The 16,488-nt window shown below is 44.8% G+C and overlaps 1 protein-coding gene across 1 annotated transcript in view; it reads right to left on the bottom strand.

Moving 5' to 3' along the window:
• Nucleotides 1-1,926: 1,926 nt before the first annotated feature.
• Nucleotides 1,927-16,488, bottom strand: part of LMBR1L (limb development membrane protein 1 like) — a 52,233-nt gene continuing 37,671 nt past the window's right edge. The window contains exons 15-17 of the mRNA XM_066585651.1: nt 13,876-13,942; nt 10,962-11,123; nt 1,927-7,771 (exon numbers count right to left, since the gene is read on the bottom strand). Of these exons, the coding sequence (XP_066441748.1) occupies nt 7,716-7,771; nt 10,962-11,123; nt 13,876-13,942 (285 nt within the window). The 3' untranslated portion in view covers nt 1,927-7,715. The remainder of the gene's footprint in view (nt 7,772-10,961; nt 11,124-13,875; nt 13,943-16,488) is intronic.

Below are 16,488 nucleotides of genomic sequence, written 5' to 3'. Positions count from 1 at the left end.
AAGAAAGCAATTTTATATATTTTTTTAAACATAATTTAAACCATAATGTGCCATTTTTGTTTATAGAGGTCACTACTAGAGATGAGCGAACGTGCTCGGCGCCGCCCCTTTTTCGCCCGAATACCGCGATTTTCGAGTACTTCCGTACTCGGGCGAAAAAATTCGGGGGTCGCTGTGGCGGCGCGGGGGGTTGCAGCGGGGAGTGGGGGGGAGAGGGAGAGAGAGAGAGAGAGAGAGGGCTCCCCCCTGTTCCCCGCTGCTACCCCCCACGCCGCCACGCCTCTCCCCGCCCCCCGGCGCACCCGAGTACTTTTCACCCGAGTAGTGAAGTACTCAAAAATTGCGTTATTCGGGCGAAAAAGGGGCGGGGCCGAGCACGTTCGCTCATCTCTAGTCACTACAGTTGCAGCGATACTATATTGCTTATTTTATTTTTTAAAGGGCCACTGTCCCCCTCCCGATTGGCTGTCACACTGTGAAGGTCTCTTCTATGTGCTGTAACCAATCCCTCAGGCCCCCTTCGGACGAGCGCCGCTTGAACGCACAATAGCTGCGAGAAAAGTTCACATGAATGGGCTACTTCCAGCTACTTCCACAAGCTGAGGTGCGTGCTTTCAAGGCTCGCCCGGCTGTTCACCTATACCTAACCTTTTTTTTTTTTCTACAGTGTGCCTTTTGTTTTAGGGCCCATTCACACTTGTTTTTTGGGTTTTCCAGCCCAATTTCATCTCCGTTTAGTCTTTGGAACAGAAAACCAGAAATAAACGTTTCCCATGTTCCCCAATGCTTCTGCTCCGTTGGGTTTCCATCTTTTTGCTGGAACAAACATAGCTGCGGGCTGTTCGGTTTCCGTCCCTTTATTGGAACAAATATCACAAACGGAAACAGTCAGCAATCAATTTTTTTAAAATGCTATTGAAATCAAATCGGGGAGGGGGGGGGGGGGAGGGGGGGAAGCAAAGCAAAAAAAAAAAAGTTTGTTCCATTCTTGGAGCAGAACTACTGAATTAGGGTTAATTCACATGAGCATCACGCACAAAACCTGCGCGGATGCGAAATCCATGCTTTTCAAGGGATTTATTCATACAAGCTATTGCTTTTCTTCTAGGAAAAAAAACTAAAACCAGCAGCATGTTCTATCTTTGATTGTTCCTTCAGAACGCATTGCCCATGGTTTTCAATGGGACCTGGAAAGACATCACATGAAACGCGCATGCTATGTGATGCTCCCATTGAAGTCAGTGGGAAACACTTGTGATACTTCACACGCATGAAGATCGCAAACATGATTTTTAATCAAAACTTCATCGCCGTGAAGATTGCACATAAGGAAGCTCCATATTGCGCCAAGTATCTCAGCTCATTATTGCTCTGCCCGTGTGAATGTAGTCGGAAAGCCCCAATGTGAGCGTGAATAGAGACAGAATCAGTTTTGTCTATAGCCAACATCCAACCAGACTCTGTGGCCTAACATAGCGGCCGGGTCATTACTAGGAAACGCCATGGAGGTCAGAGAGGACAATAAATCAGCAACACATCCAAGTACAAAACAAGAGGAGATTTTAATAGGTTGAAAATAGTGTTTTATGCAAAAACAAAAATATACATCAGCAATACACATCCATACTGTTCATAGTATCTCCTTCCTTATCTCCCTACATCATACCGGGCTCCTGGTGGCTACAAATCCCAGCAGGCCTTCCATATTACTTGCTTGTAGAACTGTATGGGTGTGAACCTTTAGGGCGCCCACCCACTGGCGTTTTTTTCCCTGCGAAATTCGCAGCATTTTTTTCTCTGCAGGGGTCTATGGGACTTGTAATGTTAAAATCGCGATCGCGCAAAATCGCGATTTCGCGGTAAATTGCGATTTTGCGCGATCGCGATTTTAACATTACAAGTCCCATAGACCCCTGCAGAGAAAAAAATGCTGCGAATTTCGCAGGGAAAAAAAACGCCAGTGGGTGGGCGTCCTTAGGGTGCAGCCAAAGAGCGAGAGCGACACAAATCTGCAGCAAACTGTAGGATGTGCCGATCTGGTAATTTGTCAGTGGCGTAGAAGTATGCCATATGTCTAAAACACACTTAAAAAGAGGGTTTCTAGGTAAAAGCTATTGATAACCTATTCGAAGAATAGGCCATCAATAGCAAATCACCAAGGATCTGCCACTTGGGATCCCTGGAGGGGTTGATGGCCCGGCCTGCTGTCAGTGAAGCGGGCTGGACTGAATCAAAGGAGACGGCAGCGGTCGTCAGTTGGAGCTGAACCTGGCTAATATACTTCCGCACGTGTTGGCTTCAACTCCCATTGATTTCAATGGGAGTGAAGACTGCACGGCACATCCGCTGCCGCTTCCTATGACGCACTTCTGGCTTACTGCACTGACAGCGGGCTGGGGATCCCGAGTGGCTGGTCCCCGGTGATTAGTTATGGATGACCTATCCTGGGGTTAGGTTAATAGTTTTTGTCTGGAAACACCTTTTATTCTATCTTCATAGTTTATTTCTATTCATTGCAACTTACTGCATCATCGATGGAATTCTCAGCATCTGCCTCTGGGATATCTGTAGCAGAGGTATGGCTATTAATGCATTCTAGAAAGCCCCAATCATAGGTCAGGGGGCAGCACTGAAAACCCATCCAAGGACATGGAAGGTCTGGTACTATGCAGTGCATACACAACACCTTCCAGGAGCCGTATAACAGTCCGCTGACAGAGCTGGGGGTAGATCTGCAGGACGGTTTACCATTTAAATGCTCTATAGGCAAAAACTTCTGCCCTGAAGTGCAAGTCTTGCTTTAAGAACTCATTTTTTTCCTAAATTTAGAGCATAAAAAGGATCCAAACCTGGATGTACCCCAAATCCGCAGCGGAGTCATGTCTTCTACTGCTAGCAATCATTCTTTACCTTTTCCATAGATGGGACATTTCACTGTATAGAAATCTACATTCCCATTCATTACTACCTTACATCATCAGATATAACAGACCTCCATCAAGCTCAGCACTACGGCCGGCGTCACACAAGCGTGTTTGTATTTAGACACGCACTTGCTGAATGGGAGTTGCGTATTCACGTGCAAGTGCAGTTTTTTTACTGTACTTTGCAAAAAACCGCAGTCTACTCTCAGCCATTGAGATGTCCAATTAGTTTGAGTTCAATAGGAGTTCTACCCCTGCGCAGGATAATAGAGCCCACTGTAATTTGTGTGCGACCGAAATGCACGCGCAAAAGACACGCATTTGAAGGACCCATTGAATTCAATGGGTTCTATTCTCTGCGTATCGCGTGCACAAATACACCCGTGTGACGCAGGCCTGAACGGAGAAACTCGCTGGGAGAGGCAACGCTGCATTCACTTGGCTGATAACAGAGATTTCTTCTTTCTAGTCAAAATAATACATTTATGTACAAATAAAAGCAAAAGGTAAAAAAATAAAAACAGTTAATAAGTCCAGAGACGTGTCAAACAATCATTTATCCAATCACAGAGATGAACACGCAGCGCAGCGGTATATGCCGGGCAGAAGTGGGGAAATACACGAAGCTCAGAGACTTCCAAATATTACATGGGCAGAAGTTATACCAACAAGGACGGCAGTGCGGCTGGAGATCACATGACTCGTCGCACAATCACAGTAATACTGGATGTATTCTAGAGCTCCGGCTGATTGTAAGGGGTCACCCCAGTAAAAAAAAAAAAACTAAAAAACTTTTTAAAAAAATAACATTTTAGCGCACACCGCCTGAGGGTACTGTTACACATAGTGAACTCTGCTGCACACTTTACCGCATGGAGACCTTGTGCTGCACCTGTCCTCGCATGTAGCTCCGCCGCCTTGGCCACAAATAACAGCAGCACCCTAAGGGCTTATTCAGACGACCGTATATTGGCTGCGTTTTCACGCCGAGCCGATATACGGTGTCCTTGTCTGCAGGAAGGGGGGGGGGGGGGGGGTGGAAACGATGGAAGAGCCAGGAGCAGAATCCTGCTGAAATCAATGGTTTTGTTTCGTCCCCTTTTGTGGCTGTGATTTTGGGACACAATTACGGTCGTCTGAAGAAGCCCTTATACAACGAGGATTTGGCAATTTATTGCACTTAATTGGGGATTGATCATACTAGTGACAGCACCTGACAGTGGTTAGTTTATGCTACTGCTTACAATAAGCTAAAACCACCACTAGGGGGCAGTAAGTAGTCTTCAATGCCAAAGTGCATTGCTGCTTGGATTCACGCAATATACTGCATGCATCCCAATGATTAAAGGGGTTTTCCAGAGCTTACAAATGGTTATCATAGTTGTGGAATAGGTCATCCATAGCTGATCAGGGGGCAACGCCACTGCCCGGGACCCCAGCTTAATCACTGGGATGCTGTAAAAGTGCATGGAGCAAAAAGCAATTAGCACATCACACCACTGCAATGTTAATTGCAGGCACAGCTTCTACTGGAGTAAAATATGGGAGCTGTGCCTGCAACAGACTGACCAGGGTCCTGAGCGGCAGCTTCCCATCATCAACTATTGATTGCCTATCCTTGGCCAAGTCATCAATTCTTAAGAGCAGAAAATGCCGCAACGGCCATCCATATGAATGGGCTTGTTGCTGCAGCATGTGCATGGATTTCCACAAGGCCCATGCAGATCAATGCGACAGAGGCAAAAACGTCTGCAGTGAATCTGCCGTGTGTGAACAGACTTAAGGGGAGTGTTTTCAATATAGATTTGCAGCAGAAGGCTCCAACTACAGTGTGAGCAGAGAATCAGATGTGCCATTTCTGCTTCCTACAATTATTTTTGGGGCACTTTTCCAGATCAGTGTACAGGGACCACATTTATTGGGATTTACCATTCTATTCCTATTTATATACTAAAACTACAACTTAAGTAAACCAGGGAAAAAAATTTAATTACACCAAAACAAAAAAAAAAAGTTATAATTTGCAAGAAATCATTGTTGTGTAAACAAGTGAAATACATGTATCTCATCCAGTTTGCTGCCACCTAGTGGTGACCTGTGCAATAGCCTTATAACGGAGTAATTTTAAATGTATGTATTTTTTACAGCTTAGGCCGTGTTCACACAGGACGGATACGCTGCAGAATGTCCGTGAAATGTCTGTTGATAAACAGTCCTGAAATCCGCAGGAGAAAGTTGCAGTTTGTTGCATTTTTCTCAGCTACTGATGCGTTTTTTTGGTGCTACTTTAATTTCCGTCTGTTTCTGCAGATTTGTTTCTAGATTACCTCCACGTTTAATTTTGGTGTAAAAATTTGCAGAAAAGTCCGCTAATATGTAGCTTCTTCGAAAATCCAAAAAATCCCTGAAACTTATGTAGTTGGGATTACAACACGCTGCAGACTGTACGCCGGATGTTGCGCAGCGTGTCTGTCCCCTGTGACCATAGCTTTAGTTGAACTATAAGCCTAATCCTATAGGTTATGCTTGCTGAAAAGTGGATCCATGAATAACATGAAATACTACATTGTTTTGGCTAATGAAGAGTTGCCTTGGGACATTCTCAAAGGTTTCAACTCCGAGTGGCTCACAATTAACTTTGTACATTAACTTTCATAACGCTTAGGTTTTATCCATAAGGCAACTTTTATTTAAGCTTTGTTTAGTTTTTTCCAGTAAACATTCATAAATCGTAAACTTAGAAATCTGACCTGAAAAGGCAGACTCAAGTCCTCTAAATAAACGGCTAATATCAGGTTTACGACACCCATAAAGCAATGTGTCCATATTGTGGCAATGCCCATACTAATAGAATATGCTACAATTTACTTTAGTTAAAATATATATATATTTTTTTATAGGTGAAATGTGATGGGTATACACTTCACAGGGTGAACTACAGTCACTGGGTGTAGGCAAAAAGACAGATCCGCGCTATATCTCAATATTGAGGTCCTATACTGTAGTAACAATAACGCATCTGAATAGGAAGGCATGATGTGCTACAAGATAGTATGCTGCACAGGCCTCAGAACATGGATTTCAATTTTGTGCTGTGGCCCCTTTAAGAGAGAGAGCAAAACCCAACTGTAAAGTTTAAGAGTAGCATGTGAGAAGCAGAAATCCAAGTACTGTAGGACGGCTGCTATGACTAAGGCAATGCAAGCTCCGGTAGTAGAGTATTTGAAAGAGTACTCAAAAGGAGGCCCAACACAGATCAGTACCTGAATCTGCTGCAGATGACAGTGGGTGACTTCCTGGATGATCGCCCCCTATCATAGCAGGAGGCGCACACTTTTGAGTACACTTTTTCCTTCAGTCATAGCAGTGGTCCCGCAGGACTTAGAGAGACGTGGAAAGCGTATTTTAGCTCCCCACATGCTACTCTTCAACTTTACAATTGGGTTTACCCTCTTTGTCACCGGAGCCACAACACATGATTGAAATCAATGTTCCGGAGCCCCCGTATGCCATACCATCATGTAGCGCATCCATGCCTCCCAATATTCAAGCACGTCATTGTTATGTCAATCAAGGACACCAGTTTAGAGACATAGAGCTGTAACAATCTTTTTAACGACACCCTGTATTAACACCCGTGTGTGCAGCTATAGAAAGTGAATCTCTGTTGGGACGGTGACCTATATCTCTATGATCATGGAACTAAATTGTGGCAAAAAAACAAAATAAATTAGATGAGGGTGAGAGGTGGAGGACAGTGATTTTAGGTCATGTTTGTGTGATCGTCACTGTGCATTAAGTACTTAGCAAGTTCCTCCTTAAACATAAGACACAAAATACTGTAAGTCTAGAACATCTTCTGAAAGGCATTGTGGAAGTAATAAAGACACAGCATGAGAAATCTTCACAGCTGCAGACTAATGCTGCTCTACTTATGAGAGGGGAGCGGATTACACACATTTAGGAACAGACGAGTCCCAGGTACAAACACATAAAAATCACATGAAATGAGTAGAAAAGACAGAAAGGAGCCAGACCCTCATCATAGGAGGGCCGGGAGAGGCTTTGTTCATGGGCTTTATAATAACTGGTGAACTCTTATTAGCGAATGGCACCAGCGGTTGATGAGATGATAAGACGACGCCTGTATGGGCTGGAGTGGAGTTCATGTAAACAAGCACAAGTAGAGCTAAGGAGACTAAAAAAAAAAGTCTTCCGACTTCCAGCAGTTTCATCCATTGAAGATGGTGTCATCGTGACAAAGACAATCCAGGATTATTAACCTCCTAGAATAAACCTTCCAAGTCTCTTGCTACAAACAACAAGGGTGGTCCATGGAGTAATGCCGGGGTTGCATGAATCCCCATCAATGAACAAACCCTTATAAAAAAACAATTAGATAACTACTAAAAAAAATAAAGAAAAACCACAACAAGTCTATCTCTACTCCTTCCCTACTCTTTAGCAGCAGAAATTATATTCAAGCAATGTAATAGGGGGAAAAAAATAATTCACCCCTGCAAGAACTGGCTCAGATTAATTCGGAACATTAGATCTTCATCCCGGTCAAGAGCTAGCAAAGACGATGCTAACCACTTCATCCTGATAAATCCACCACACAGCAGATAGCGTTTGATCTAATGCTCCTGTCCCATGAAGTCAGGTCACGGGACGTCATCACTCAGGTCTGTCGGGCTAGAACCACCATCTGAGCAGATCGTCTGATCCGTGGATTCAAGAACCTGGATACCAGGTGCCCATCAGATTGAAAGACAACTCCTTGCGGGTAAGTCAGGCCTTTCCTTGACTACGAATTCTGTTCACAGGCAGGGATAATCTGTCTAGTCCTAAAAAGGGGACAACAACCAAAAAAAAAAAAAAGTGATCAGACAACTTACAACTTTATGTATAAATAGGCAAGGATGAATAAAAAAAACAAAAAAAAAAGCAAAAAAAACCCCAAAACACACAAAAACACACACCCAGAAACTTAGTGGTATGTTAACAAGGGGCGGAAATGCTCCGGAATTGTCCGCAGTGGAAACTCCGCTGTAAATTCTGCAGCATTTCCATAGCAAAAACAGAGTCAAAATCAGCACCATTGGTGCAGTTTGACTGAAAATCAGCTGCGTATCCACAGAGGATTTCCAAAGATACAGTGCTCACCCCTGAAGTCTTGGGTGGTCAGGGCTTCCTTCACCCGGTAGCCTGTACTGAGCGCAGCACCGCAGGTCAGGTGATGCGGAAGTGCCATCACCTGACCAGCAGCACTGCGCTCTCTATAGGCAGGTTCTCTTAAAAATAAATTAAAAGGGATCATCTCACAACAGGGTTTGCCTATCCTACAGACATCCCAGCCGTGGCCCAGACCCAAAGTGTATGGCGGTGGGTAGCTGCACATGCGCACCAGCACTCCTCTCACTTCAGTCAGACTGTCCGTAAATAGCGGAGTGGTGGTGCCCATGTGCAGCGCCCTTTCTGCCATACGTGTCGTGAGAGAGCAGCTGATCAGATTACTGTCATAAGGAACTCTTCCTTTGACTCTGCAGAAAGAACCTGCAAGCCATTCCAGGTAATTTCACCCATAACTGCAATTATTTTGACTTTAGGGAATCGGTGTTTACTCAGTTCTCCATTAGTCTCTGTTCACATTCCGAATGTAGAGGCATAGACGTTGTATGTCAGGAATATTCCCTAATATATCCAACATGTCCATAACCCCCAGTGTATGCCTTCACACGTGGTGAAATCGCTGCGGGCAATCTCCGACAGAAATCTGCCGCCACGTTTTAATGTGCAGATCAGCTGAGAATTTAACCCTTGTATTTCCACGGTTAAATTCTGCAGCGTAATTACAGCGGAATGTTTCCATACCATGTGATTTTGGAAATCCCATCCACATGGCTTGTATTGTAAACACGGAATTTCCACTGCGATTCCGCCAGACTTCCCTAAAAGCAGTGAGATGTGAACAGAGTCTTAGGGAATATTTACACATGGCCGATTTGTTGCATACATTTCTGGTACTGACAACCAGTCCCGTTCCTCTGAACAGGGTAGTTTTAGTGCCAAGTATGTGGATTTCTGCAAGCCCCATAGAGACGAATGGGACAGTTGCAGAAATTGCTGCAACGAAGCAGCTGCATGTGACTATACCTGTACCTAGACATCGCTTCTCTGTAGGCGACACCACTAGAGAGGAGCGAGCGTACTCGGAAAAGCACTACTCGCTCGAGTAATTTGCTTTATCCGAGTATCGCTGTGCTCGGGTCTGAAGAATCGGGTGCCGGCACGGGGCGGGGAGCTGCAGGGGAGAGCGGGGAGGAACGGAGGGGAGATCTTTCTCTCCCTCTCTCCCGCTCCCCCCGCTCCCCGCTGCGACTCACCTGTCAGCCGCAGCGGCACCCGAATCTTCAGGGACGAGCACAGCGATACTCGGATAAAGCAAATTACTTGAGCGAGTAGTGCTTTTCCGAGTACGCTCGCTCATCTCTAGACACTACGCTTACACCTCTCAGTGACAAGTTAAAAGAATAATGGTGTTCGTCTACAAACTTTCTGCATAGAAGATGGGTGGATAACGCGCACAGGTAGTGCGGCACAAGCTAGGCGCCGCTGTCATCACCTTGACTCAGATCACTTCATAGTGTGCTGCATTGTAAGGCTGGAAGCCATAAATTATAAACTGAGTCGAAACACAGAACCAGCCTCCAGTGTAAGTAAATGTGACAGACTTCTGCTTCCCTGTGGCATGTACTTAATCGCTACCCAGCCCACGTACGCCCCATGTATGTGTCTGATCAAGTGACTGCCTAAGAATATTGGAGCAGTAAAGACCTTAAGCAGTCGCAGAGTGATTAGGCCGGAGCGGGCATTGCACAGAACGTGCTTTGTAAGAAATCATAATCTTTACATAATTCCAATACCAACAGGAGGTGAAAATAACATTTAATCTCTTACTCCCCTGCAGGAAAGAAAGACTACGGTATTGTACTCCACAGCCAGCCGACAGTATATGGATGCTGGGCATGTATATAAACCATCGCCTTTCCCGCTCCTAAGATATAGGCTATCAAAAAAGTTAACAAAAGCAGATCAGAACTTAAAAATGCTCACATTTAAGATCTCTTATTAGGTCGCCTTCACACAGCCTAAATGCTGCAGCAGAATTTCTGCTTGTGGAATCGCAACGCAATCGCAAGTCATATGGAGGGGGATTTAAAAAAAAAAAACAAAAAACCAAAAAGTCTTTAACATAATGGTAAATTTTCCGCACTAGGTCTGCAGTGTTTTTGAAAAAGTGCTATAGATTCTAAATCTACAGCAAGTCTATCTACGCTGCGGAATTCAACCCCTGCAATACAAGTGTTAAATGTCGCAGCAGATCCGCATTTTAAAAAAAAACGTCCAAATCCGCACAATTTAGGTGCAGATTTGGCCACCGTGGATTTCCAGCACAATTGCTGTGGGTATTCCGTTACGGAACGCCCGCAGCAAATTTTCCACGTATGATGCCGGCTGAGAAATGCTTGAGCAATGTAATCTGTAAATGTTAATAAGCAGCAATCTTGATATCACACGGGCGTATATGCTGCATTTTTGTGCATCAGGTGTTGCGTTTTTTTGCACACCCTTTTGCATTTTCTACTGTACTTTTTGCAAAAAAAACACACAGCCGCGGCCCGTCCTTTGACGCGCCCGATTAGTTCCATATGGTTAATTTCCCTGCGCAAACGTGCCAGAAAAAAAAAAAAAGAGCATGCTGCGTACTTTTTTTTTTTGTGCAACTGAATGGTGCACGCAAGATATGCACATGTGAACAAGCCCTATTCACTGTGTATTGCGCGCTCAAACTTTCTGCAATACACAGCGCAAATACGCCCGTGCGACACAGGCATAAGGGAAGCTCGGAAGAATTCTGGGCAGTTACCTGCCCCACGTACGACAGCCCTTTTGTGGTTGGCCATTGAAAAGCCTAGCGATTGGTCCGACTACAAGTGTCCCATATGATGGACTACGTTCAGAGCACAGTCTTACCGAATGCACGGATAAGCTCGGCTTGCATGGCCCAAGTAAACTTCTTCACTAGGCAGAGTGTGGTGAGCCCGGCAAACAAGATGTTGTACAGGAAGATCAAGTAAAAGTTTCCCAGCCAGTTGAAACGTCCAAAGTCACCCAGAAGGTCGAACCTGGTGATCCCTGAATATTCATTGTACATAGAAGGGGGGGGGGACAAAAAAAAAACCACATATATATTAATACTCCAGAACAGATATCTCAAACTGCGGTCTAGTACTTTTTCCAATTTTACGGAATCTCCGGCTAATTGTTTCTTTGAGTTTGTCACAACTTTACAAAAACAGCACAATCGTCCCCAATAGACTTGCCCTCATGCCCCATAAATAGGACACATACAAACGGGTAGTGATAGACCCGGTCCTGACGGCTGTGGCTTTCTCTAATGTTTTATTTGAGGAAAAGTTCCCCTATTTTGTCTGGATCCGATCCCGTTCTTGGCACAAGATGTACATCTTCCCCACAAAGCGGTATTACGGCCTTAACCCCTTCCCAGCATGGAAATGTACATCCTGGTTGGGAAGCAGTTCCTGCGAATGGACATACACTGATGTGCTATGAATGGCACGGACTCTGGCTGAGCCCACGCCATCCACAACGGGAGCTGGCTGGGTCTGACAACCGGTCTCCCACTGCAACAACGGGGATCGGTGAGAAAACCATTCCCTACTGTTAACCTCTTATATGCTGTGATCAATGTTGATCGTGGCATGTAAAGGTTTGACAGAGGGACATCAATCGGCATGTAATCACATTGCTATGGCCTGTGGACGCTATTATTAACGATAATGCATTGCAGTACAGGAGAACTGCAATGGTTTACCACTAGAGATGAGCGAGTATACTCGCTAAGGCACATTACTCGAGCGAGTAGTGCCTTAGCCGAGTATCTCCCCGCTCAGCTCTAAAGATTCGGGGGCCGGCGGGGGGCGGGGAAGAGCAGGGAGATCTCTCTCTCCCTCTCCCCCCCCCCCCCACAACTCATCTTCTGTCACCCGCGCCGGCCCCCGAATCTTTAGAGACGAGCGGGGAGATACTCGGCTAAGGCACTACTCGCTCGAGTAATGTGCCTTAGCGAGTATACTCGCTCATCTCTATTTACCACTTTGATCATAGCACCGTAGGTTCAAGTCCCCTACAGGAATATGAAAAAGTGATAAATAAATAAACCTACAAAAGAAAAAAAATAGTAAAAAAAAAAATAAAATAAAATAAAATAAAATAAAATAAAATACACAAAAAATTTTTGGGGCACTCTTTACCCACTTTGTCAATTTCTTTTTTAATTAACGCACATTCGATATCACCACCATTTCACGTTCTGTCCCCCGCAAAAAGCAATAACAGTGATCAAAAAAAGTCACATGTACCCTACAAAAAAAAAAAATGGTACCAATAAAAAAAAAAAAAAAAAAAAAAAAATCTCTCTCTCCCCCACCCCCTGCTCCCTCCTGCAACACACCGCTCACCCCCACCGGCGCCCGAATCTTTTCTCACGGGCGGGCAGGTACTCGCTAAGGACAATGCTCGCTCAAGTATTTGCCCTTAGAGAGTATGCTCAATCTCTAATACACATATAATTAGTTTTTTCCACCTGCACCTCAAAACAAAAATTAATAAGAATTACATTAAGAAATACATTAAATGCACCCAAAAATAAATATGGTAGCAACAATAACATCTACAAGTCACTACGCAAAAAAACAAGCCCTCACATTTGAAAAGTGGAGATGAGAATCCCCCAAATATGGTCAAGCCCTCAGACCCAAAATAGGCCATGTCACTAAGGAGTTAAAGGGGTTGTCCCGCGCCGAAACGGGTTTTTTTTTTTTTCAACCCCCCCCCCGTTCGGCGCGAGACAACCCCGATGCAGGGAGGTAAAGAAAGCTCACCGGAGCGCTTACCTGAATCCCCGCGCTCCGGTGACTTCTCTACTCACCGCTGAAGATGGCCTCTTCCTCCGTGGACCGCAGCTCTTCTGTGCGGTCCACTGCCGATTCCAGCCTCCTGATTGGCTGGAATCGGCACGTGACGGGGCGGAGCTACACGGAGCCCCATAGAAGACTGCAGAAGACCCGGACTGCGCAAGCGCGGCTAATTTGGCCATCGGAGGGCGAAAATTAGTCGGCACCATGGAGACGAGGACGCCAGCAACGGAACAGGTAAGTATAAAACTTTTTATAACTTCTGCATGGCTCATAATTAATGCACAATGTACATTACAAAGTGCATTATTATGGCCATGCAGAAGTGTATAGACCCACTTGCTGCCTCGGGACAACCCCTTTAAATAGAATTCCAAAATACAAATTGTGACGAGTATGAATTAAATTGCCTTAACAACATTGACTACCCACGGGAAGCTTCGGCAGCAGGAACCCCTTAGATTTGGAGCACAAGGACACTGAGGGTTTTGTAACACTGAGAAGTGAGGTCTATAACTTTTCCTTTTTGGAGAAGACTCTGTTGAAAGGTCAGACACTGGCTTACAATAAGTGGTGCTGCAGAGACACTGCACCATCTCCAATTTGCATACCAAATTTCCCAGAGGAGCACTGCACGGCTTATAAGTCCCTTCACGCCTACTTGGCAGTCTCCACAAGGAGAAACTGCACCCCTCCAGACCATATCACAGGCCTCTCACCCAACCAGAAACCACGGACGAGGGGCACAACCCCTGAAACAGCAGTCTGTACACGGTGGTCTCTTCTTCTGGAGAAGATGCTACCTGTCTTCTATTCCCAGTCATAAGGCCTGTTAAGTGGTCAGACATGGACTTCTAGGGAAGCTGCCTTCCAGTAGGAGACATGCAGAGGCATTGTAACCTCTCCCATTTACATAAGGATTCTTTACAGAAGATACATTTGTAACTTACCCAAAGTTCTGGAGAAGACTGGGAGCGCAGAGCTGAGCACAAGCAAGGACACGCAGTTTCCAATGATCTATAGGAGAAAGCAGAGGTTACACGTGCGGTCAGTTATGTATCCACCATTTACAAATCATCATATATGGGGTATAAAAGTAAGCGAGGGTTAGATTCCTATGCAGACCCATCCCAGGGGAAATGAAGCGTCACACCGTTCCCAATGCAAATAAAGCTCTTAGGAAGGAGGAAGAATGCTGGTTTTGTAGCGCCGCCTTTTAGATAGCAGCCAACGTTCAACGCTTCAAACAAACAGAAGCCTTACAACATGACCAAAGATACAAGCCGAACCAGAAGGTTTTTTGTATAAGATAATAATTAGGGATGAGCGAGTATACTCGCTAAGGCACTGCTCGCTCGAGTAATGTGCCTTAGCCGAGTATCTCCCCGCTCGTCTCTAAAGATTCGGGGGCCGCCGCGGGGCGGGGAGCTGCGGGGGAGAGCAGGGAGGAACGGAGGGGAGATCTCTCTCTCCCTCTCTCCCGCCCGCTCTCCCCTGCTCCCCGCCGCAACTCACCTGTGAGCTGCGGCGGCTCCCGAATCTTTCGGGATGAGCGGGGAGATACTCGTCTAAGGCAGATTACTCGAGCGAGTAGTGCCTTAGCGAGTATACTCGCTCATCCCTAATAATAACCCATCCTCAGGATCTTTGCCCTGTCGGCAGATGGGTTAGGGCCCTTTTACATGGGCAGAGAATCTCACAATTCTCATTTGCCCAATCGAACGAGCTGGTGACATCACGGGCTCGTTCACGCTCAGTTCACCTTTAAACTGAATGATAGTAGTTCCATCTGAACAGGCATTACTTTTCCTTATGGAATAGATTCTGGTTCCACTTACCGCCTTAGTCGTGTCGCAAGGCCTGTTTAAAGGGACTAGATCACCAAACTTGTTTTGCAATAAATAAATCCAGATAGTGAAACATTTTCTATTCAGTTTTTATCTTCTGATTATAACATTTTAAATTCTGCTGTCTATACATGACCATGAGGGTTGCAATCTTGCCTGAGCTGCATTTAACAGCATTTTGAGATGTGCTTTACAGCAGCTTCATGGGCCATTCACATAATGGACAGCAGGGGGCTTGTATGGAGCCTGTTCTAGACATGCTCTGTGCAAAGGTCACTGTGCAGGGAGGGGGGTTGATGGTCACAGCTAATCGCCTATTGTGAATAGTGTTATCTACATATAGGTGTCACCTTTCAGTGTAATCCTGTCATTGAGGTTAGTGAGATGATGGTTGCAAAGCTTTCTTTGTAGATCAGTAAGTATTTACCTATTATTAGTTTCTGTGGTCAGTGTGAAAAATGCAGGATGTAAAAATAAATAAATAAATAAATAAAAAAGTATATATATATATATATATATATATATATATATATATATATATATATATATATATTACACACGCACACACACACACACACACACACACCTCTTAAAAAATGTCATTTATATAATAGGTCATTTTCGGATGACACATTCCCTTTAAAATGTTCAAACATTGGCTTAGACCATTGTTATCCAATAGGTGGCACTAGAGAGCTAGCTTTCTTCCTCCTAGGTGAGAGCAGATTATCCCCAGGGAGCATTGCCTGTCCTATAAGACTCCCTATAACAACCTGGCAATCTCCAAAAGGAGGAACTTTATCCCCCTAGACCCAGTTCCTAATTAAATCAATAGGCTGTCCATCTCTAAGAGCCCCAAATCAAATATAATATTATCAGGTGACCCGTGAAGGACAACAAATAAGTGAGGGATAATCAAAGCGTATTGATAAAGTCACAAATACACCGACACAAAGAGCAGAATCTTTTATGTTGAAGAGGGTCACATGCTGGACAATGGTCTTTGCCAAACTCAGTAAAGATTAGGGGGGGGATTTTTCTCTTAGAAGCAAGAACTCTTTAGACAATCCCTTTAAGTATTAGTGGAATACAGCACTATAGTCAAGATGTTTAGCACGGATTTATGAAACCTCCAAAACTTCTTGGTGTTTCTATCAAATTAACAAATAATTGTGCCGGGGAAACCCATCATGTGCCGTCTGATGGAAACGGCTGAGCACACTTTGATGTGGTTACTTGAATTATGATTACCGGTCAAGATTTGACTTCAGCGAGAGGTTTACACGGAAGTGAAGAACCGTCCCCTCCCCTCCACACTCAGGTGTTAGGGCTCGTTCACATGGGAGTATGTGAAGTCATATAATATGCAGTGTATTTATGAGACCAAAATAAATAAATAAATCACATATTCGCTACAAATTTCAGCCCTTCTGTAATTTTTGGTTGGTGCCTCTTCAATGAATATGACTCCGTAGGTAGCACGGTTGCCTTGCAGTGCTGGGGACTTCGGTTCAACTCTGAAAAACTCCATACAAGTGTTGCCCTTGGTCAAAGTCCATGCAGACGGTGTCCTTGATAAGGTTTGAACTTATAGGCCCATTTACATGGGACGACTGTCAGGCAAAAAACGCCCGGCACTCATTCCACACTGCTGCACAAGAGCAAGTATCCTTGGTTCACAGCGGGGAGGCTACAGGAGATTTCTCTTCCCCACTC

Source organism: Eleutherodactylus coqui, chromosome 1 (assembly GCF_035609145.1).
Source record: "Eleutherodactylus coqui strain aEleCoq1 chromosome 1, aEleCoq1.hap1, whole genome shotgun sequence".
NCBI classification, from domain to species: domain Eukaryota; kingdom Metazoa; phylum Chordata; class Amphibia; order Anura; family Eleutherodactylidae; genus Eleutherodactylus; species Eleutherodactylus coqui.
This window is presented reverse-complemented; position numbering and strand designations above follow the sequence as displayed.